Source organism: Erpetoichthys calabaricus, chromosome 2 (genome assembly GCF_900747795.2).
Source record: "Erpetoichthys calabaricus chromosome 2, fErpCal1.3, whole genome shotgun sequence".
Classification (NCBI taxonomy): domain Eukaryota; kingdom Metazoa; phylum Chordata; class Cladistia; order Polypteriformes; family Polypteridae; genus Erpetoichthys; species Erpetoichthys calabaricus.
The window spans coordinates 237,090,064-237,113,850 of NC_041395.2; the positions used below are offsets into that span (position 1 = coordinate 237,090,064).

The following is a 23,787-nucleotide window of genomic DNA, read 5'->3' on the forward strand; positions in this document are numbered from 1 at the left end:
TTGTGATTTGAAGTTCATATTTTACTGGAACAGTTAGCTATGAAGTGACAATCAACATATCAGGCTGATAACCAATTTCCACACTTTTAAATTAATTTCTCCATTGTAGAGGCCAGGAGAAATCTCTTTAAAATAACCACCACAGAGTGCACTGTCCAAATTACTTGCAGATATTAACACAGTCTGCTTTTAGTCCAACCAATTTAAATTCTTGCAATCAACTGTCCTTGAAATTCACCTTGACTTCAGCCTGAACAATGATCCCCTAGCAAAAGATATCCTTAAATTCCATGCAGCCTGTAATGTAAAGTGCTATTGCAGTGCTGTCAGTTTGCCTACTGTTACAAACTCCTTAATACCAAAAGAATTTTATGGATCACTGGCTGAAATCCATGACTTTGAAATTCAAATAAAGCAATGTAGCATTTGAAAGTTGATATTTTTCTCATAAATACATGAAGCAAAATAAAAAAGATGTAATTCTGTTGTGGAATTTGTTCTGAGAGGTGACTTTTGCTCAGCACCAGTCAACTGTACCTTTAATGTTAGTATCCTTGGTTCATAATACTTTCTGTGCCACTATTCTATTGTACTAAGATCTGAGGAGTGTGCAAGCCACTGAACTGAAGTTACTGTCATGTTCATCTATTCACCTTGAGATGATATATGCTTAGTATCATTGTACATTATCCTGCCAGAAGTATTCGTTTCAAAAAGGATACTATGTGTTACTTACTGTGTGTTTCAGAGTGAAGTTACCAACATTATTCAAATCAAGTCAAGTTGGGGAGCATGCACCAGTACAGAGAGTTGCCACACCCACCACACAAAGAAACAGCTCGGGATCCCAGTTGGCAACCCCCCCAGGCAGACATGCGGTCCAGTCCCACCATCCGGAAATGAACCTCTATCTGCCACAGCCAGGTGTTATGTGGGCGAACCCTTGGCCTGGTCCAGCCACTTCGGTCCCCAACAATGAGGATCCTACGAGCTGGATCACCCTCTGGGAATCACTCCACATGGACGTAGTGCCATAACTGATGCTCCCTCACAATGCAGGTAATGTGCCTCATTCAGGACTCCATGAGCAACTGCTCATTTGACACAAAGTCAAACCAGTGGTACCCAAGGATTTTCCGGAGAGACACAGTACCAAAGCAGTCCAGTCTTCGTCTCAGGTCACTGGATAGCATCCATTTCTCACAATCATATAGTAAGACAAAAGCACCAGGGGGCTCATGCATAAATGGTGCGTACGCACAGAAATGTTGCGTACGAATGTTTCCACGCTCAAATCACGATGTATAAAACCTAAACTTGGCGTAAAGCCATGCACATTTCCACGGTACCTCATACCCTGGCGTACGCAAGTTCTCCACTTGGTTTTGCAGACTGGTGGCACCCAGCATCAAAGCAGTGCTACTGTTCCTGTGTGGTTACCTTTTCTTTCTTACATCCACATTCCTGACACGGCTTTATAAATACACTGAAACTAACTGCATATTGTTTATTAGTGTAATTAACCTGTAACAATGTAATGGTCCAGGGAATAGCCATAGTATTCAAAATACCAGAACTGCTTTAGCGTTGTTACTTTCACTGCACCTTCTTTTTCTTCTTTCAGCTACTCACGTTAAGGGTTGCCACAGCGGATCATCTTTTTCCATATTATGCTCACTGCACCACTCAGAGTGTTAATATCACTGTATCTGAGTTTGGAATCACAGCAGCAGCTGATCGGAAAGAGAATTATCGGTATACATCATCAAGCACACGCTGCCTCAGCCACGGCAAAACGCTTCAGAGCCTTTCCTGTATGGACCTCGCAGTTCAGAAACAGTTTCATCCCAAGAACTTTAAACACACTCAATCAGTCCATCAAGTGCTCTTTGTAGAACTATTTGTACTTATAAGTACAATTACCTCACTGTAAACTTGCACTACAGTTATAATATTGCACAACCTGCGCCACTTTATAAAGCGCGTATTTACATATGATGACAATATCATTTTTAAGATGAAATGTGGTTGATTATATTATACAGATAAAACTTTAACTTCATTTAAATAATCTATATCTATATATAAAGTGCATCCGGAAAGTATTCACAGTGCATCACTTTTTCCGCATTTTGTTATGTTACAGCCTTATTCCAAAATGGATTAAATTCATTTTCTTCCTCAGAATTCTACACACAACACCCCATAATGACAACATGAAAAAAGTTTACTTGAGGTTTTTGCAAATTTATTAAAAATAAAAAAATTGAGAAAGCACATGTACATAAGTATTCACAGCCTTTGCCATGAAACTCGAAATTGAGCTCAGGTGCATGCGGTTTCCCCTGATCATCCTTGAGATGTTTCTGCAGCTTAATTGGAGTCCACCTGTGGTAAATTCAGTTGGTTGGACATGATTTGGAAAGGCACACACCTGTCTATATAAGGTCCCACAGTTGACAGTTCATGTCAGAGCACAAACCAAGCATGAAGTCAAAGGAATTGTCTGTAGACCTCCGAGACAGGATTGTCTCGAGGAACATATCTGGAGAAGGTTACAGAAAAATTTCTGCTGCTTTGAAGGTCCCAATGAGCACAGTGGCCTCCATCATCCGTAAGTGTAAGAAGTTCGAAACCACCAGGACTCTTCCTAGAGCTGGACAGCCATATAAACTGAGCGATCGGGGGAGAAGGGCCATTTGTCAGGAAGGTGACCAAGAACCCGATGGTCACTCTGTCAGAGCTCCAGAGGTCCTATGTGGAGAGAGGAGAACCTTCCAGAAGGACAACCATCTCTGCAGCAATCCACCAATCAGGCCTGTATGGTAGAGTGGCCAGACGGAAGCCACTCCTTAATAAAAGGCACATGGCAGCCCGCCTGGAGTTTGCCAAAAGGCACCTGAAGGACTCTCAGACCATGAGAAAGAAAATTCTCTGGTCTGATGAGACAAAGATTGAACTCTTTGGTGTGAATGCCAGGCGTCACGTTTGGAGGAAACCTGGCACCAATCCCAAAGTGAAGCATGGTGGTGGCAGCATCATGCTGTGGGAATGTTTTTCAGCGGCAGGAACTGGGAGACTAGTCAGGATAAAGGGAAAGATGACTGCAGCAATGTACAGAGACATCTTGGATGAAAACCAGCTCCAGAGCGCTCTTGACCTCAGACTGGGGCGACGGTTCATCTTTCAGCAGGACAACGACCCTAAGCACACAGCCAAGATATCAAAGGAGTGGCTTCAGGACAACTCTGTGACTGTCCTTGAGTGGCCCAGCCAGAGCCCAGACTTGAATCCGATTGAACATCTCTGGAGAGATCTTAAAATGGCTGTGCACCGACGCTTTCCATCCAACCTGATGGAGCTTGAGATGTGCTGCAAAGAGGAATGGGCGAAACTGGCCAAGGATAGGTGTGCCAAGCTTGTGGCATCATATTCAACAAGACTTGAGGCTGTAATTGCTGCCAAAGGTGCATCAACAAAGTATTGAGCAAAGGCTGTGAATACTTATGTACATGTGATTTCTCAGTTTTTTTATATTTAACAAATTTGCAAAAACCTCAAGTAAACTTTTTTCACGGTGTCATTATGGGGTGTTGTGTGCAGAATTCTGAGGAAAAAAATGAATTTAATCCATTTTGGAATAAGGCTGTAACATAACAAAAGGTGGAAAAAGTGATGCGCTGTGAATACTTTCTGGATGCACTGTATAAAGGAGAGTTGGGATCCGAGACAGTGTGTTTGTGGAGGGATGGAGAGTTAAGGCAGGTGTTGGAGTCACATGATCATCTCCCCTCACATTCACCTCATTTCATTCACTTCATTTCGCTCCGAGCTGAGCTCCACTGAGCTCCGCAGCTGACACGGTCTTGCCATCTTTTTCCTTAGTGTTTAGTCATTTCTCCTTTACTGATTTACTGTTTAGTAGACACGCTACTTACTGAATAATATTTTTTCCTTTAGTGTTTCTACTTAGTGCTTCTTAGTGTTTAGTAGACGCGGTGTGTGAAAGGAGAGTTGGGATCTGAGAGACTGTCTTTGTGTGTTTGTGGAGGGATGGAGAGTTAAGGGGGGTGGGGGAGTCACGTGATCATCTCCCCTCCCATTCACCTCATTTCATTTACTTCATTTCGCTCCGAGCTGAGCTCCGCTGAGCTCTGCAGCTGACGCGGTCTTGCCGTTCTTGATTTGCTTTTCACATGGCCAACTATATGTTGCATGCTCAAGAGTAAGCTCAGCACACAGCTTGGTCATATTACAACCAGAGGGGCGAACTGACAACATGGTATACAAAGAGATCCTTAACAAATAATTATTGGTATATTTTCCCTCAGTTTATTATTTTAAATTTTAAAGCAGTACTTTGCTGCTGCAAAGCACGGGTATTTTGCTAGTTGTTAATAATTAAACATGTGAGGACACGGTGCCGCAGCGCTAGCTAGTTCACGGATTGTTCCTACCTCGTGCTGTATTCTTGCTGGGCTGGTGCGACACTGGAAGGATAGATGGATAGAATAATTAAACACATACTATGAAGATATTTCAATGTTCCTTAAACGTTTTGAAGAATCGTCGTTCTAAGCTTACAGATGGCTTAACGTCTATTACAGAGCTGAACGTGTGGTGATTGGGAATTTGGAGAAAGAAAAGTAAGGACAGGAATTGGAGGTTAGTATGTTTGAAAGAGACAGTACTGCTGCAATAAATTATTTCATCGAAGGTCGCGTATGGCACAGCAAGCATCTTGCGTGAGACATGAACAATCACTGCACCACTGTGTTCCCATGTTTAATAACATGCTTTCATTCCTATCATCATGAAAAAGATATCACGTATACATCTCAGTATTTTAATTATTCAGAGAGCTGTAATATTACGAATGTAATGGATTCTGTGTCCTGTTGGAGGAAGAGAAAGCCTGAAAGCACGTAGTGATTCACAAACATAGAGCACATTGAAGATCAAATACAAAACAAAGCATTTAATGTGCTACTTTAGTTACGATGGGATTTGGGAAACTACTAAATTAAACAATTTTAAGATGAAGTTTATGATGTTCTACTTTGATGACAAAATAAACTATGTGATTAAAGTGAAAATTTCGAGATTAAAGTTGACATTTCAAGCTTTTTTCCCACTGTGTGCCTATTTTTTTTCTCTGTACCCTAATAAGCTTTCATATGACACTCAGACGGTGGGCTACGACTCGCCTTTTCACGGCGACTTTGATATGTGACATCTTCTTTTTTATTTTGGGCACTGTGCAACTTTGTGAACTTGAGCTTTCGAGTTTCTCCGACACTATATGTCACTCAATCAGCTTCCTTTTGTTGATTATATCACTGTTTAAACCAACGAATAGTAAGTTTTTCCTTGCCTCCACTTGGTATTCACTGAAATTCTTTTATTTTCCCCCGTGCTTTTGCCATTGTCTTTTCACAGAACGCTGAGCTTAAGGGCTATTTATATTGATTTGCATATTCAAAGAAGCGTAATTCTGGGAGGAGTTGGGGTGGGGCAGCAGGCGCGTGCACCTGTGTTACTTTTCACGCTGATCGGGATTTACATTTTGTCATTTACTACTAGAATCTGAAAAACATTTCTGTTTTAAAAATGTGTTTACACAGATTACTGTAGAAACATGAAATGCATGTGTTCCAAATAATGATCTATTATTTCCACTCTAAAACTCCACTTCAATCCCAGATAATCAATTAAGGCATGAGCTGGGAGAGGTTCGTGCACGTTCTAAGTCAGTGGGAGGATGGAATAGCCAGCTGCATGCAGCTTGTCTTTATCGGCACATTTAGAGGACAAAAGACGCTGGTGGAGAACTGCGAACGGATTTAAGAAGCAATTTAAGGTGGGACGGATCTACAAGTTTTTTCGTAGGCTCTGGTAATTCTAGTGTTAAAGGCTATTATTCAAGGAACAGTAAAAAAATAATCAGTTAATGCATTTCACTTTGTCTCTCTTGTTATTGTATTACAATTGTGTATACAACTTCCAAGTCACTCTAGATAACTTCTCATTTTAAAAGTAATAGAGGAAATTTGCCTATGAATCCATTCTTACAAATATACTGTCAAAGACGAACAAAAAAGGAGCCACAAAAACATTTGGGGCAGGCACCCGTTTATTGCTCCTGGCTGTAAAATTGGATAATTTTGATGTATAGATGTTTACAGCTTAGAGTCCTAAACAGAACTGATTCGATTGCACAAAGATGGCGGCTTTAAGGGAGATCGGAGGAAGTGATGTCATCATTGGGGTCGGAACCGGAAGTGGTGTCATTGGACCCCAGGACCAGAAGTGATGTGATCAGTGGGGCCGGAACCAGAAGTGTCATCATCAGTGGGGGGCGGAGCTGGAAGTGGCATCATTGAGGCCAGAACCAGAAGTGACATCATCGGGCTAGGCGGGATTTCCCATAATTGGTTTGCAGAGAAGTTAAAGAAAGAATTAGTACACTCTGCCACCCCCTGGTCTGGCATGGAATTACTCTCATTCAGGCCCTTTAGCTGCCTCCCATGCACACTAAAGAGTGATCAACATGCCTGCCATTTCTGTTTACAACCTTCTCAAACTGAGCTTTTTCAGAATTCTGTACAATCCATTTTTGTAAAAGGTTTTGTAAAATATTTATGTTGTTAACGGTATATTTCCAGATAATTTTCAGTTATTTTCTTTATTTGACTCAGAGTTTTAAAATCATGTTTTGCAGCTTTTTTGGAGTAACTCTGGACAAAATCATGTCTGTTCATCCGGGCATTTATTCCAAAACAATTTCAGTTTCTCTCTTCACTCTTGTGTTGGTTTTTGATATGTTATCTTAGAAGAGACCACTCCTTTTATGGCTGTAAAATCCTTTTCACATATGTGACTCAGGAAATTCCAGCCTTAACCATTCAGGGAATTTATTAGGATTCACTGGGCTACATACCCCAGAGTGACCCAGGGCTGTTTCCCAGTCTGATAATATTCATACATGAAAGTTTCATTTCAGGAAAGGATTTGGATATTTTAAGCAGAGAAGGTCCATAATGACCCATTGCAATTTTCTTGAAGGAAAAAGAAATGGGTAATCTGCAGTTCTCCAGCATGACATCTGATCTATTTTTAATTTGATTAATCCTTTGCAAAATATACTTTAATGACAAAGATGCATTTTTGGCCCAGTTAAAGCTATTTATTAATAATGGAAAAAGAAGAGCCAAATGCAAAGCCAGAAGTACTGTAAAGAATGATGAGTGCTAATGCATTTTAAATATTCCGGAAAGCTGCACTAAACTTTCCACAAGATGCATAGCATGCAACCCTGTTTCCCAAAGCTTTGTTGCTGCATCACTTCTGGTAAAGAGTGACACTTCATTCACTGACAGAAATCTGTGAAGGATGCGGTGCAGAGCTGTGCCTGAGTGTAGCTGGACATAACTACAGACTTCTTGACTTGGAAATAGAGAAGCCTGCTTCAAATAGCAATTCACTTTTAAAAAATGCACTTAAGAAACACTTCTGTGAAATGATCAGATTAGTCTACTATGACAGACTTATTTATATGAACATCAATGTAATGTACAAATGTGAAAAAACCATTACAAATTGTATGCTATCCTAGGCAATTTTTAGCATGGATTAATACCAGGTCTCAACTTTGAAAATCTACAGGTCCACTGTTGTGGGATTCTTGACCAAGCTATGTTCACATTTGCTCTCAACCTGGGAACCTACTGTTAAATTCCTGTGTCATTTGGCATATCATCTAATGTGAATAACCAAGTCAAATAGTAGTACCTTCAGATTTACTTTTAACAGTTCAAACATGAATGTCAACTCAAACCTATACACGTCACAGGCCTTAAACTGAGCATGTGAAGGATGAGCACAGCAAAGAGTATGCAACTGTTCACAAAATGTGCTTACTGCTCACTAGTCATATGAATTAATATATTCTCATTCATGTTACTAAAGTACACATTACTACACGTTACCATTTCATGTTGCTACAAGACTTAAGATGGATGTTTGATTTTTCTATATTTTTATCATTAGTTCTGACACCCAAATGTTTGTCGAAAAGAAAATTTCCCCTCTGGGATTAATGCAGTGTACCAAAAACAAAACAAAAAAATACAGTTATGGTTATCACAGCTGCTAATTTTAAATTTTTATATTTATTCTGTTTTTAACACTTTCCTGGAACAACTTCAATTTTTACTTAAACAGTTTCTTCTAATTGACAGCAGATGAGTGAATTGTCATCATTAAAGTCTGAGTCGTAGCTGATTGTGCCAAATCAGTTTGCATATTGTCACCACAGTTTTGTATTCTTGCCCGAACATTTTTTTCTGTATTACTAGAATGTTAGCATAAGACTGATTGATGCAGAATTTTTGGTCTCCAAAAATTATTTTTTGTCCAAAATCAATCAGCCTAGAGATTTTTTTTCCCTCTTCTCAGACGCTGCCAAGTGTACAGTTCATAGGGTGCTCATTACATTGCTATGAAAATTTTATGTTCCATTTATTTTTAATATTGACCGATAAGTTTGTGCTTGGTGGTTTGTGGAACATCCTGGACACATATTTTCATATATTCATCTTGTTTGTTACATCTCTGATGTTCCTTTCCTGCAGCATGATCTTTTCCTTACATGGTTTGTGTAATTTCTTTCCTCATTAATTTTAAAAAATCTACTTTTGTCAATTTTACTGATAAAACTTTAGTTTAGGTATTGCAAAAATGCATCTATTACCCATTTACTATTATGTAACAAGACCTTAACAAACACTTCTTGGGTCTTTATAACACTTACAAAGCATCAGTAAAGTGTTTATTCAACACTGTAATATTACCTGCTAACAAAGATTCACTTTGGAGTGGTCTCAGGTGGCTTAACTGACTCACATTTCTTTATATATATAATACACTACCGTGGCTGTCCATTTGCCTGTCCAGGATTTTAAATCACCTGCAGCTCGCAAACCGTTTGACCTATTAACCTGAAATTTGGTACACATATACTAACCAACATCTACAATCCGCTTTTGGGGTGATGATGGACCTCCAAGGTTATTCCTGTTTTTATTTTTATGTTATTGTAAAATCAACTCTCAGCAGTGGGCGACTGCGGCGCATGCGTATGGGCGCCGTCCTCATCCCTATCACCTTCGCCGTCACTTCCCATACCACTTCATATCTTAAATCATTCTTGAGACAGATTGAAGACTTAAGTGCCAGCTTAAGTGAAAAATGAAAGAAAACGTATTAAGTAATTGCAGCACAAACATTGACTTAATCAGTTTTAACGCGAAAAGATGCCGACAAAAGAAGAGAAGAAGCGGGCTGCTAGGGTGGAGATAAGAAGAGCTGCTCAGAAAGCAGCAAGCGCATCAACCTCTGAGCAAATAAATGCTAAACGTACAGAGAAAGAGAATGAAAACTATGAATGCTCAAGTCAAGTGTAGTCACTGTGCGTTATCGTGCAGTGTGTCGTTACTGGTCTCTTGATATTATATTTTTAGTATACAACCATTTAGTAGAAGACCTGGAAATCCACACTGCATACATGAATAACATAACCACTGATGTTTTATAAGTACTATGAAGACCAAAAGAAACCTTTGTTAAGGTCTTGTTACATAAGAAAAAGTAAATAAGTAGATGCATTTTTGCAGTCTCTAAACTAAAGTGTTACCCTTTTACTTTTCATGAATTGAATGAGGTGGAACCTATCCTAACAGCGCTGGGCCCAAGAAAAGAAACAACCCTGGATGTGGATCAAGTCACAAAAAAGACTACTTTTTTAACTGTACATCCAGATTATGAAACATATTCATATTTTTTCAACTTTTAAAGCATCCCAGAACCCAGGATGATGCCAAGAATGCAAATGTATCAAATAAATGATGTTTTATTAATAAATAATGTCAAAGAAAGAACAAGCAAGGTGTGAAATTAAGTTCAAGGCAGAAATGATAATAAATGCCTAAAGCCTGTCTGGAGGCAACTATATAGGGTCATCCATTATTTCTCTAGAGTTGACATCTACTTCTCACACTACATTACAATGCCCCAAGTACCAAGCAGACCCTTTACATCACATTTTTCTTTGTCACTCTCAAACATCTGGCATCTTTTTCACCAGTCAGTCTAGTTCTCATTCCAGTCCTATTCTCAACTCCACATTCAATGAATGACTGAGCTGAGTCTTTGTTTTGTTTTTTTTTTTAATTTTATAGATTTTATTAAAATCAAATAACATTCCATACACATAACTTAAGTTTTACAAAAAAATAAATAAAAATGGTTCGAAACAAATCAACCCCAACCCCTGAGAAAGAGAGCTAGGCCAGCAGTGTAACACTTTATGCTAGTAAAAATAAGTGAATAAATAAATTAATAAATGAATAAAGATAAATGGAATAAAAGAGGGGAGAGAACCTGCTTCTTCAATCTAAATGCTTATTCTAAAATGTTATTGATTAGATCCGGCAGGTTTTGAAAAAGTTTTATACAGATCCTCTAAGTGCGAATCTGATTTTTTCCAGTTTCAAATATTATATAACATCAGTTACCCACTAACTTAGAACAGGTGGGCTAGGATTCTTCCAATTGAGCAAGATAAGTCTATGTGCCAATACTGTAGTAAAGGCAATTAGTTTGTTTGTCCTTCTCCACTTTAAGCCCCTCTGGAAGTACACCAAACACAGCTGTTAATGGATTAGGAGGGATTGTGACACCAAGGCTGTCTGAAAGGCATTTAAAGATTTTGGTCCATAATGGTGTTAATTTGGTGCAGGCCTAAAACATGTAACCCAGTGAGGCTGGAACATGATTGCAGCGTTCACAGGTTGGATCTTGCCCTGGAAACATTTTGGACAATTTTAAATGAGAGAGATATGCTCGATATATAATTTTGAGTTGAATAATTCTATGCTTTGCGATTATGGAGCTCGAGTGAATTCTGTGCATTGCTACTTTCCACTCCTTTTCTGAGATGTTGAGTGAGAGATCCTTTTCCTACTGTTATCTTAGATCTTTGAAAGGGAAGGACTGTAAAATAGTTTTATATATTATGCTCAGTCCTCAAGACTGATCAATATTTTTTCCAGCATAGAGGTAGGTGGGAGTTGAGGAAAACTGGGCAGGTTCTGTTTAAGTTTCGAATTTGAAGGTAGTGAAAGAAATGTGTTGCTGGAAAGTTACATTTGGAGTGTAATTGTTTGTAGGATGCAAAGACATTGTTTATGCACAGATCTCTAAGTGATTTAATCCAAATGTTTTCTAGGCATTAAAAACTGCATATGTTTGAGAGGGTGGAAAAAGGTGGTTCTTGTGCAGAGGTGCCACAGATAAAAGCTTTTCTATCACAAAATACTTTCTACATTGGTTCCATATTCTGAGTGAGTGAAGCACAATTGGGTTGTTAGTATATTGGTGATGACTTGTATTTATTGGGATGCAAAGCAAAGAATATAAAGAAGTACTGCAGGATTTTATTTCTATTGCAGACCAAGCCTGTGTCTGTTCATCTATTTGTGTCAATGTCCAGGTTTTTATAATTTGTATGTTTGCTGCCCAGTAATAAAATTGAAATTTAGGTAGAGCCATGACACTTTCTGCCTTAGGTCTTTGTAGGGCCACCCTTTTGATACGTGGATGTTTTGAATTCCAAATAAATGAGGTTATGGATGAATCTAATTTCTTAAAAAATGATCTATTGATGTATATTGGAATGTTTTTAAATAAAAAGAGGTTAGGAAGAATATTCATCTTAACAATGTTAATTCTTCCAGCTAAAGTGAGATGATGGGTTGACCATCTATGCAAGTCTTGCTTAATTTTTTCCATACAGACAGCAAAATTTTGTTGATAAAGAGCTTTATGTTTACTTGTGATGTTTACCCCATGATATTTAAACTGATCTGCGATGATAAAAGGGAAGGTGTCCAATCTAATATTGTATGCTTGAGAATTCACTGGGAAGAGCACACTTTTATTCAAATTCGTTTTGAGATCAGAAATCTTTTGAAATTCTGTTTGTACTGTTAGGACTGCAGACACAGTATTTTCTGGGTCTGATATATACAGTACAATATCCTCTGCATATACAGAAATTTTCTGTTCCAGTCCTTCTCTGATAATCCCCTTTATCTCAATTGCATTTCTACAGTGAACTGCCAGTGGCTCAATGGTGATTGCAAAAAGCAGTGGTGATAAGGGGCATCATTGTCTGGTACCATGCTCTAGTTCAGGGGTGGGCAGATTCAGTCCTGGAGGGCCGCAGTGGCTGCAGGTTTTTGCTCCAACCCAATTGCTTAATAAGAAACCCTTATTGCTCAAGTAACACTTCTGCTTCACTTTAGTTGTTTCGCTCGTTAAGAGTTTGAACCCTTATTGCTTATTTTAGTCTTAAACAGCTGTAATCTTGGTGTTTAATTGCTCCTAATTAGCAATACCATGCAAATGACAAAAGAGACCAGCATTTCTCCATTTAGCTTGTTACCATTTACGCCTGTGTGTATTTATTGTGCACTATTTGGTTTAATTAAATACTTGGAAGGAAAGTGAAGAGAAAAAAAGTGAAGCACTGAGAATTACTCATCTGTTTTAGACTTCAGATCATTTGGATGATATCCTTAGGAAGGAAAATAAATCTAAGATATTAGAATGACCTGACATGGCAGAGTTAAAGCACTAGCAAGCCATGCAATTATATAATTGACAAGGATTGGTTTTTAATTAAGCAACTGGGTTGGAACAAAAACCTGCAACCACTGTGGCCCTCCAGGACTGAATCTGCCCACCCCTGCTCTAGTTTAAAGTAGTCTGAATTAATGTTGTTAATACAAACTGAAGCTTCTGTATTGGTATACAGTAGTTTGATCCATGCACAAATGTTCAGGCCAAACCCAAATATCTCCAATGGAGTGAAAAGGTAGTTCCATTCAACCATGTCAAATGCTTTTTCTGCATCCAACGATAATATCTCTGGGGTGTTTGACTTTGTTGGTGAATATATTACATTAAACAAGCATTGAAGATTGGAAGCTAAGTGTCTGCCTTTAATAAATCAAGCTTAGTCTTGTGATATTACTAAAGGCAGCACTTTCTCCATCCTTCTAGCTAGGACTTTGGAGAGTATCTTGATATCATTAATCAGAAGTGAAATTGGTCTGTACGATGCACATTTTAATTAGTCCTTATTTTGTTTAGGAAACATGGTAATTAATGCTTGGCAAAAAGTTTGAGGTAGAATTTTATTTTCTCTAGCTTCTGTAAATGTTGCTAATAGAAGGGGAGCTAGCTGAGTTGAGAATTTCTTATAAAATTCAGCAGGGTAGCCATCAGGGCCTGCTGCTTTCCCACTCTGCAGTGAGTTTATAGCAGGGGTAGGCAACGTCGGTCCTGGAGTGCCACAGTATGTGCAGGTTTTTGTTCCAACCCAGTTCCTTAACGAGAACTCAATTATTGCTGATGAAGCACATATTGCTTAAGTGACATTTTAATGCTTCATTTTAGTGGTCTCGCTTGTTAAGGTTCTCCAACCTTAATTGCTTATTTCAATCTTAAACTGCTGCATTCAGTGTTTTAATTGCTCCTTATTAGCAATAAGATGTAAAACAGGGGTAGGCAATGTCGGTCCTGGTGAGCCGCAGTGGCTACAGGTTTTCATTCCAACCCAATTGCTTAATTAGAAACCAATCATTGCCAATCTCAGACCTTATTTAATTTTATGGCTTGTTAGTCTGTGCAATGTAAGGCTTTTATATCGTAGATTTTTTTCCTTTCCAAGGATATCATCCAAATGATTTGAAGCCTAAAACAGATCATTTTCAGTCTGTCACATTTTTCTATTAAGTGTTTTATTAAATCAAACCGTGCATGATGAACACACACAGATGTAATTGGAAAAAAGCTAGCTGGAGAACTGCTGGCTGCTTTGTCTTTTACATCTTATTGCTAATAAGGACCAATTAAAACACTGAATGCAGCAGTTTAAGATTGAAATAAGCAATTAAGGTTGGAGAACCTTAACAAGCGAGACCACTATAATGAAGCATTAAAATGTCACTTAAGCAATATGTGCTTCATCAGCAATAATTGAGTTCTCGTTAAGGAACTGGGTTGGAACAAAAACCTGCACATACTGTGGCACTCCAGGACCGACGTTGCCTACCCCTGGTTTATAGCATCTAGTAATTCTGATAGTGCCAGAGGTTTATCCAATTCCTCTGCACTAAGAGTATCTATTTGGGGTATATTTAATGCATCCAGAAATGCATTAGATTGTGTGTTGTCTTCTTTAATCTTGGTAGAATATGAAGATTTATAGTAGTCACTAAATGTGTGCATTATATTTTTATGGTCAATAATTTTGTCTCAGTTTGTGTTGGTGATTGCTGGAATTGCATTGCACACTTCTTACCTGTGGATTTGTTAATAATAATAATAATAATAATAATTTTATTTATACAAGGCGCCTTTCTAAGCACTCAAGGACACTGAACAAATAATAAATAAAAAACACATTATAAACAAAACATCAGAAAATATAAAAATTAAAACCAAACAAAGTCACTGTTGTTGAGCTAAGATTTTATTACTTTCCTCTCCGTGTTCATAATAATGATGTCTTAATTTAAATATGAATTGTTCAGTTTCTTTAGTTGTTAAGAGGTTGAACTCTGAATGCATAGCCTGCCTTTTCCTATGAAGCTCCTCACTTGGACACCTGGCATGTTCTTGATCTATTCTAGTAATTTCGTTGATTAGCTCTGATACCTTCTTGGTTTCCAATTTATTTATGTGGGAAAGATATGACATAATCTGTCCTCTTAAGATTCCTTCAGGGTTTCCCAGAGAGTTCTTGCAGAAACCTCTGAGGATGTATTTGTCTCTAAAAAAAATTCATTTGCTTGGATATAAATTCTGTACTGTTCTCGTCTTTAAGCTCCAGCACAGAGCCATGTCTGAGATAAAGTACTACATGTGTGATGGCTTTACTCTGGAATCCTAGGGGCAATCTGTGTAGAATGAAACAAACCAACTACAGGTGTCCCTGCATGCAGTTTAATATTCTTCCTCTCTATTTTGTGACTCTCCAGCAGAAGTTATAGAAACTTAATACTTGGGGACCCAAAAATACCCGGAATAAGGCAATAGCACTGGAGTAGGGTGAAGTAATTGAATATGCTGCTACATATTGTACACCTACAGTTTGGTTAATCAGTTCGTAGAATGACATCGCTTTGAGTTGATTGACTGCATATTTCATGCGTACAGGAGAATTCTGCAAATTTTCTTTTCTCTAAACGACCACAGCAGATTTTCTAGAGATAATAATGATTATGCTTTTCAACATGATTGGACTTATTCATTTTGAGTTTGTTCCCGGTGAACAGAAAACATTGCATTGATCTCCTAAGGTGTCTATTGGAAAGCATGAGGAGAAAAAAAAAGCCCTTGAAAAGTGGCGTATTAAAAACTGCATTTTGTACCATGACAACACACTTGTACACATTGCATTATTATTCAAACAGTTTTGGCCAAAAATAATGTGGTGGTTGCTTTGCACCCCTGCTGAACCAACTCCACTTGTATTCCTCAGACCTCACTCTCTGTGACTTCTTTATGTTCCTGAAATTAAAACTGAGACTGAAGTGAAGAAGATTTGCTACAGTGGAAGATATCCAGCAAAAACACAGTAAGCTCTAGACACAGTAACAAAAGATGAGTATCGGAAATGTTTCCAGGCATAGAAGTGATGGTGCAAGTGTATTGCATCTCAAGGAAAGTACTTTGAAGGTGAGTAAAAGGTACTTGCTGTAATTTTTTTTTTAACAATTCTAGGAATTTTAGGGTTACCCCTTTGTAAGATCGTTCTCCTTGCTGCCTGTTATATTCTTTAAAGTATTTTGAAAGATTGTCTAAAACCTTACTGTGTTATTATGATTATTAAGTTTTAATATGCTCACTTTTCATTTAACTGTGATTTGATGGATGTGACTTTTTTTTGTTATTTTTGTAAAATTTCTGTGATGGCAGTTTGATTTTGTTTTAGGGATGCCAACATTTTGTGCATTGTTTACTGTGACAGGAGGTCATTTCATGTACACCTAGGTTTTCGGTTTTGGATAAGAAAAAACAGACTTCTGCCGTAGCTACTGTGGCATTAAATATTCTTATAGCATTACAACTTTCACATGGGTTTTAACATTTTTCTTTTTCGTCTCCCGGGCAGTTCTATTGTTGCTTTGTTTGTTCATTTTGCATAGTAGAGAATTTATTTTGATCATGTCTTTATTCTTGGAAGGTTGAAGGGAGCCATGATATATATAATTTTATAAACTGGGTAGTGGTTTGCTTATCCAATTTTAGGAGAGTTTAACTCATTTATGATAATTTATTTAGTGCAAATAAATGTGTAATCAAACAATTTTTTTTTTTTACTGAATTATGAGATCTCAGCAGCCTGACATATAATTGAGCCATTATATTGTAAGATTTCTCGGCAGCTTAATCCACACTGATTCTGGGAACCTCCTTTATTTGGACTCTATTTTGACATAAAACTCCATGCTGCCTCTTCTCCTGGCTTACTCATTTATCTTCCAACTTTCTTGAATCATCAACATTAACCACTAACTTTGTTACCACTTTGTTATTTTATTTCTTGCCATAGTACTCGGTAAGCCTAGAGTCAAATTATATAATTCCAAGATAATACTGTTACTGAAAAAATGTCATTAATGGAAAAACCTGTTTTGTTTAACATGGTTTAATATATTTTTAATATGATAAACAATCAATGCCAGGTTGCTTTTTAACAAATATAAAGAGACCTTTCCAAATGATGTAATGTCCCAACTGTTAATTCCAAGGGAGTTAAGATACTCGGTACAATATTTAGAATCAGGGATATTACCAATTAAAACTGTAAAAACAAATTCTTTTGACTTAAAAAATAATATATTTTTGGCACAACATATAATTATACTTCTGTAGAGTATCTAATTATTCTGCAATCCAGAAATGCTATGACATGTCCTTTATGAATGCCTTTACATTGTGATTCCATAAGCTTTACATCAAATTTTAGTCTAATATGTATAACTCCAAAGAGTTAAAATTTTTGGAATATTTATGCTTTGTTTATAGATCTTTAAATAAAATCTAGGATAAAAAATATTTGAGTAAAAAATGACAACCTTCATTGAAGTCTAAAGTTTTATGATTGCAGCATGTCTCCCTGCTCAATGCAGTTAGCCTAACAAACTTGCCTAGATGCATTAGTTCCTACCGCCTGAATCTTGAAGTATTCATATATTTCAAGCCTTTGTTCCCATCCAAATGATTATTAGTTTTAATGTTTGAAAAGCAGTTAATGTAATGATATGTTTTGTATAAATGATTCACACTCAGTTATTAAACAACATACAGGTCCACTAAACAACAGAGCTCAGTGTGCTATTTGCTATTCTCTGAGATTGCTGTATAAGGGTTAATGGAGGATGGAAGATCTCAGTTAGTGTTATTACAGAGACACGTCAGGAAGAGCCCCTGTTTCAATTTCCATAGGAATGCATGTGAACAGTACAGTTTTCATTTTTAAGTGGCAAATTTGTTCAGATCATGAACATCTTAAAACAGAAATGGCTTAGTGATACAGTATTAAGGAATAATAAATCTGACAACGTAAGTAGCTGGTTACAAAACAGTGGTGCCAAAGTCCAACCAAATCACTTATTAACTGCTTGGCAAAGTATAGATGCTGACATCTAAAATTGTTCCACTTAAACATAAAAAAGCAATTACTTGAAATTGAGACAAATGACTGTATTTAGGAGCTGCTGATGACTCCGTTTTTTTTTTCCCTTGGTTTGGGCATTGAAAGGCAGATTGTAAATGTCCTGCACAATCATAGATAAAACATTGTTATATGAAAATACATACAACACAGAAGTATAAAAACAGATGCTGAAAAGAAGGCCAGTATCAGATCAACAAAGGCAGCTGTAACATCAAAATAAGGGACACAAATGGATTTGAATGTTTTTTATTAAAAGAACTGATAATGTCTGGCACATTAAAGAAAGCATAAACAGACAACAAATTAAATAAAGAACTTTATGAGATTATATGTGACTTACCTGAATCCAGAACAGGTACTGAGGCTAACTGCAGAATATGCATGGCCTTGGACGGTCCCATGGTAGTAGCAGTGCACCTGAATGAAAGATGTCTCATGTCACTTTGGGCATAACTTTAAATGAAACTTACTTTTTTAAGCAAATCAGCTGTTCCTATTGATCCCAATGAATTAATTAATGTAACCTTTCTTAATCTTCAATTACATTTTCATTTCAGAGTTTTTCATGTGATATTTTCCCAAGATTGTGTGATTTTGTTTGGTATAATATCAGGCGTGTTTCTATTCAGACAGCATGTCCACCTTAGGCAAAGAACCACAAAGCATTCTTCCATTCTAATATACAGTAATCCCTCCTCCATCGCGGGGGTTGCGTTCCAGAGCCACCCGCGAAATAGGAAAATCCGCGAAGTAGAAACCATATGTTTATATGGTTATTTTTAGAATGTCATGCTTGGGTCACAGATTTGCGCAGAAACACAGGAGGTTGTAGAGAGGCAGGAACGTTATTCAAACACTGCAAACAAACATTTGTCTCTTTTTCAAAAGTTTAAACTGTGCTCCATGACAAGACAGAGATGACAGTTCTGTCTCACAATTAAAAGAATGCAAACATATCTTCCTTTTCAAAGGAGTGCAAAGCAAGCAGTCAAAAAAAAAATCAATAGGGCTTTTTGGCTTTTAAGTATGCGAAGCACCACCGGTACAAAGCTGTTGGAAGGCGGCAGCTCACACCCCCTCTGTCAGGAGCAGGAAGAGAGAGAGATAGAGAGAGAGCCACAGAAAAACAAAGTCAAAAATCAATACGTGCCCTTTGAGCTTTTAAGTATGCGAAGCACCGGTGCAGCATGTCCTTCAGGAAGCAGCTGCACACAGCCCCCCTGCTCACACCCGCCTACGTCAGCGCAAGAGAGAGAGAGAGAAAGAAAGTAAGTTGGGTAGCTTCTCAGCCATCTGCCAATAGCGTCCCTTGTATGAAATCAACTGGGCAAAGCAACTGAGGAAGCATGTACCAGAAATTAAAAGACCCATTGTCCGCAGAAACCCGTGAAGCAGCGAAAAATCCGCGATATATATTTAAATATGCTTACATATAAAATCCGCGATGGAGTGAAGCCGCGAAAGGCGAAGCGCGATATAGCGAGGGATCACTGTATACTGTACTTCTGCATACAGTGAATTCTGCATGTTCTTTTAGGTGTTACTATGAGGCAATTTAAGGTATAGCTTCATGAAAGGTAATGTGAGCACTGGTCCAGTGGTTTCCAAGTTCAGTCCTGGGGGCCTTCTGTGGCTCAGGTTTGTGGGCCAACCGATTTCATGATCATTGAGTCATTTTACCTCACATTGGTCTCATTGTTAAATAAGCTCATCTCTTCTTCTCCTTCTCTTACTTTGCATTTAGAGAAAAGCAACAGTGTGAGATCTGCTTTGATAAGAAATTTAGAAATATTAATAATTTTTACATGGATTTACATGATTACATCTTGCCTGAAGAAGGGGCCTGAGTTGCCTCGAAAGCTTGCATATTGTAATCTTTCTAGTTAGCCAATAAAAGGTGTCATTTTGCTTGGCTTTTCTCTACATGGATTTAAGTAATTAATTCTCTTGTGTCATTTTGTTATTAATTCCCATTTTCTGTGATTGTTTCCTAATAGTGACAATAAACAATGAATGAAGCAGACACCAAGGCAAATGACACTGAATGTTAAAGACTGCTGCTATTTGAGTGTCATACCCACTAGTATGTTAAATTGTAAATCAAGGCTTAAATAATCAGACCACCTAGAAAAAGGGAATTAAAATCGTGATAATGATGATGCTGATGATGATGGTAAAGAAAATGACTCACTGATTATGAAACTGGTTGGAACAAAAACTTGCAGCCACAGGCGGTCTTCTCAATTCTGCCCTTCACCACTGCTCTAGAATTAAGATTGAGTTGGTGAAGCTAAATTACCTTTCAGAAGCTGAAAAATGACTTGCATATATTTCATACACCATTCAATACAGTATATCATCCATTTTTAAAAATATTTCAATCCTATTTAAAACTATTTGCCAGTACTGGATACAAAGATAATGTAAATAACATTGTATTGAATGAGATACCATATAGTGAGTTACTGACATCTGACACATTTTTCAAGGCCCTAAATCTCTAAATAACTAATAATAGGAGGGCAGCACTCCTCAGCCAGAACAACTTCAAGGATGCTAAAGAGTACAAAACATGGTGCCTGTATTAAATAAAAGTACAGAAGTTGGATGAACAGAGGAAGAATACAACGTATCGCTTAAAAGATGACCACATCTGGCCATTCTTCAGTGATATTAAATACGTTCATCAGGTGGGGTGACTTGTTCACCTTCCCAGTAAAACAGCATCATGTACCCTTGTCAGAGGGGGACACTTTTACATTTTTTTGTGCACTGGGTGGTTCCATTAGGCACCCACTGTTGGGACTGGGGGGGTGAGAAGTTAAAAGGCTGTCTGTACTTATTAATGGTATTTGCTGTCTTGCAAGGGAGTCACTGCCTTGAAGTCTGACCTTGGTAGAATGTCTGTATTTACCTGGCTTGGAAATATTGGTTCCTAATCAGCATATCTGTACTTATTAATGTTTGGTAACCATACATTTTGTTAACTTGTGTTTTTATTAATTGTTAAACCCAGGCAATTTAGATGTGCCATTGATTAAACTGTTTGTCCAGGACTGACAACAGCAGGGGCTGAAGTAAATATAAACTCCTGGCCAGCAGAAGGCAGGAGGGACAGTCCACAGGAAACGCTGCCAAGACACTCGGACAGGGCACAGGGGCTCGCAGGCAGACAAGGGTACCTGGCTGGCACGACGTGAGGCACAAGGACGGCAACATTTACTTCCAGGGAGGAAGAGACAGCTCCACAAGGAGACGCCAGTTGTGGGTCCAGCGAAAGAGGGAAACCGCATGAGAGGACCAAGCGAAGCTGACAGACAAGGAATGAGGCATGCCTAGGTCCCAGCCACACAAGGAGCCCAGAGTGGAAAAAAAAGGAACAACGAAGAGACGCTGACAGGGAGTCAACAATTTGACACAACTTCTGCCGGGGAACAGAGTGCATCTATGGACAGTTGAACAATTAAGTGTTGGGGTAACACAGTGCCCAAACTGGACTCTGCACCACTAAAGGTTGTATCCTACAATTCTTGTTTTTACGGACTTTTAGGGTGTGGACTGTGTATTTTCCTCTTAAAAAAAGGAAATTAATTCCTGATATGTTTAGGTTCTGTTATGTTCGTTTATCTTTTTAATGTACCTTATATTGTCTTGTACAATAGAACTTACTGTTGTTTTTTTTCTAAATTACTGTTGTGTCTTTCATTGTGTGTTTACTCACCGCCCAATTTAAAGAAACCTGTGTGCTATTATTGGTAAATTTCAGGAGTTCCCAGTCTCTTAATAAAACTGGGTGGCGTAGTCGGATATTTTAATGGTGTCTAAGTTAGATTACCTATAAGTGTGACCAGACACCTGTGACACCCTACTTCTTGTTACATATCTCTCTATTCTCTATTCATTCTAGATTCCAGATTAAATAAACTAATTCTTGTGAGGCAGATTTAAACCTTATCTGGGGATTACTTTTGAGCTAAACCCAGGAATCCTTTTTAAAGTCAGAGATGTCTTTTCATTCTCTCCAGGAACACCATGGGCTGCTATAGCTACCGTCCCATGAATTCTTGTGTCTCTGAGATTTCAGTTGGCCTTAAAATGCTGAATTTTCATAGCAGATGTTAATCTGTCTTTTGAAAAGTTAACTCAAATGGGCTAGGCATCTGTTTCAAGGAGAAGGTTTAGGCTGGTGTTGAGCAAATACATCCTGTAAACATTTTCAGCTTGCTACTGAAACAAGGGAAAGCCAAGCCAGAACAGCAGAATGGAGCATAGCAGCGAGACAAATGGACTAATGCCCAACCGAATAACCTACTAAGAGCAAAGTCATGGATCAGGCAGGCCCAAGGAAGCCTGGGGTCAGACACTAAATATAGCTAAGACACCTTGGTCTGACCCTACAGATGGGCACCAATGGCGGCAGCATACAGATAGAGGTGGCATTACTTTGGCGTTGCTGCCAGCTCCTCATGGAGCAAAAAGAACAGAGACAAACAGGGTGGTGGGGGGAGAGAGAGAGAGAGAGAGAGAGATAGAGAGGGATAGAGAGTTGAAATTATGGGACTGATAATGTTTTTCTACACCAAGAGTGAAAATGTGTGTGATCTCCTGTTGGTTATTTTGAGGAGTACTGGTTCCAACCTATCTTTCACTGTTTCACACATGAATGGACGGTCTCCCTGCCCTCACTGGTCTCAATCTCTTCTTCAGAGACACATCCTAGTCATTTCCTGCTTTGCCTGCTCTCAGGCACCTCTGGGGAAACATTGTATGCTTCAAGATGGTGCTTCTTTCTGTCACCGGGGTACCCAGCATGTATATGGAACATACCATCCTCTGGTTGCTCCTGCATTTTCACTCTTGCATGAGCAGGACCAGTGTGTGCGTATCTCACATCACCTTGGTGGTTCCCTATCCCTTTTTGCAAGCTATGTACCCACTCACAGACTTAAATATCAATTGCTAATTCATCAAGTACAGAGAGACAAAGTCTATATTGGCAGAATCTGGTACAAGGTAGTAACCAGTCCTGTAATGAAAACCTCCACTGGGCAACTCATTAAACCTCAATTGAAAATAATCTTTGTTTCAGTCCATGAACTGAAAACACTAAAATGTAATTTTAGTTTGGTTTCTCCCTTGGCAAAGGGATATTTGTTTCATTTGAAAATATAACTGCTCTGGGAAAATGAACATTTTTAATGTTCTAACATTGCAAGCTCAATATAATGTTTTTACTTGCCTGTGCTCTAGGCTTAATGTCTTCTTTCCACAGATCTCTGTGACTAATCAGCTCATTTATCTATCACTCTACCTATATACAATAAGTTAATCTGTTTTTAAATATATGTATCAGACAGTTAGATGAGAATTATCTTTCTGCATAGCAGATATGCACATAGTTACACCATCATATTACATTAAGCTGTGATTCCTGTAGAAGTTGTGTTCACCAGTATTTCTTGGGCTGAAGATGCATATTTGAAATTCAGCATTAAAGTGAGGTGGCAAATTGCAATATGTTCCAATAACTCCTAGATCACTTCATCTGCAGGTCATTAACATTTACTGAACTGCATTGTGCAATAATTTTTATTTTGACAACTATCGCTGAGATTCAAGGAATTACACTTGCATGAGGCGACTCAGTAAAGGTGACAGCCTTCAACTGATATGGAATTGGTTTAACAAATTAATGCTTTCGTGTATTAATTTAGACCACAGGAAGACTTAACTGACCTATTGTCAGTATGGCTAATAAAAAAAAACCTAACCAGTCAGCAGCAAAATGAATTTGGCAAATTAAAATAAGACCATGTGATTCACAGGCACATGAGATTTAGCAGATTTACAAGCATGAGGTTTACAAGCATCATTTATCAGATTTGCAGCAGGAAATTATGCAAACTCATTTTTCCATCAGTTTTCCAAAAATATATTAGTCTGTCTCTTTACAAGATCTGAATGCAATAAGATGA

General features: G+C 38.1%; 1 protein-coding gene across 1 annotated transcript in view; it reads right to left on the bottom strand.

The window, feature by feature from the left end:
- The window catches only part of LOC114646896 (disintegrin and metalloproteinase domain-containing protein 12), a 604,012-nt gene that overhangs the window by 221,935 nt on the left and 358,290 nt on the right, over positions 1–23,787 (bottom strand). Inside the window, 1 exon segment of the mRNA XM_028795286.2 lies at positions 18,153–18,229. Within this exon segment, the coding sequence (XP_028651119.2) occupies positions 18,153–18,229 (77 nt within the window).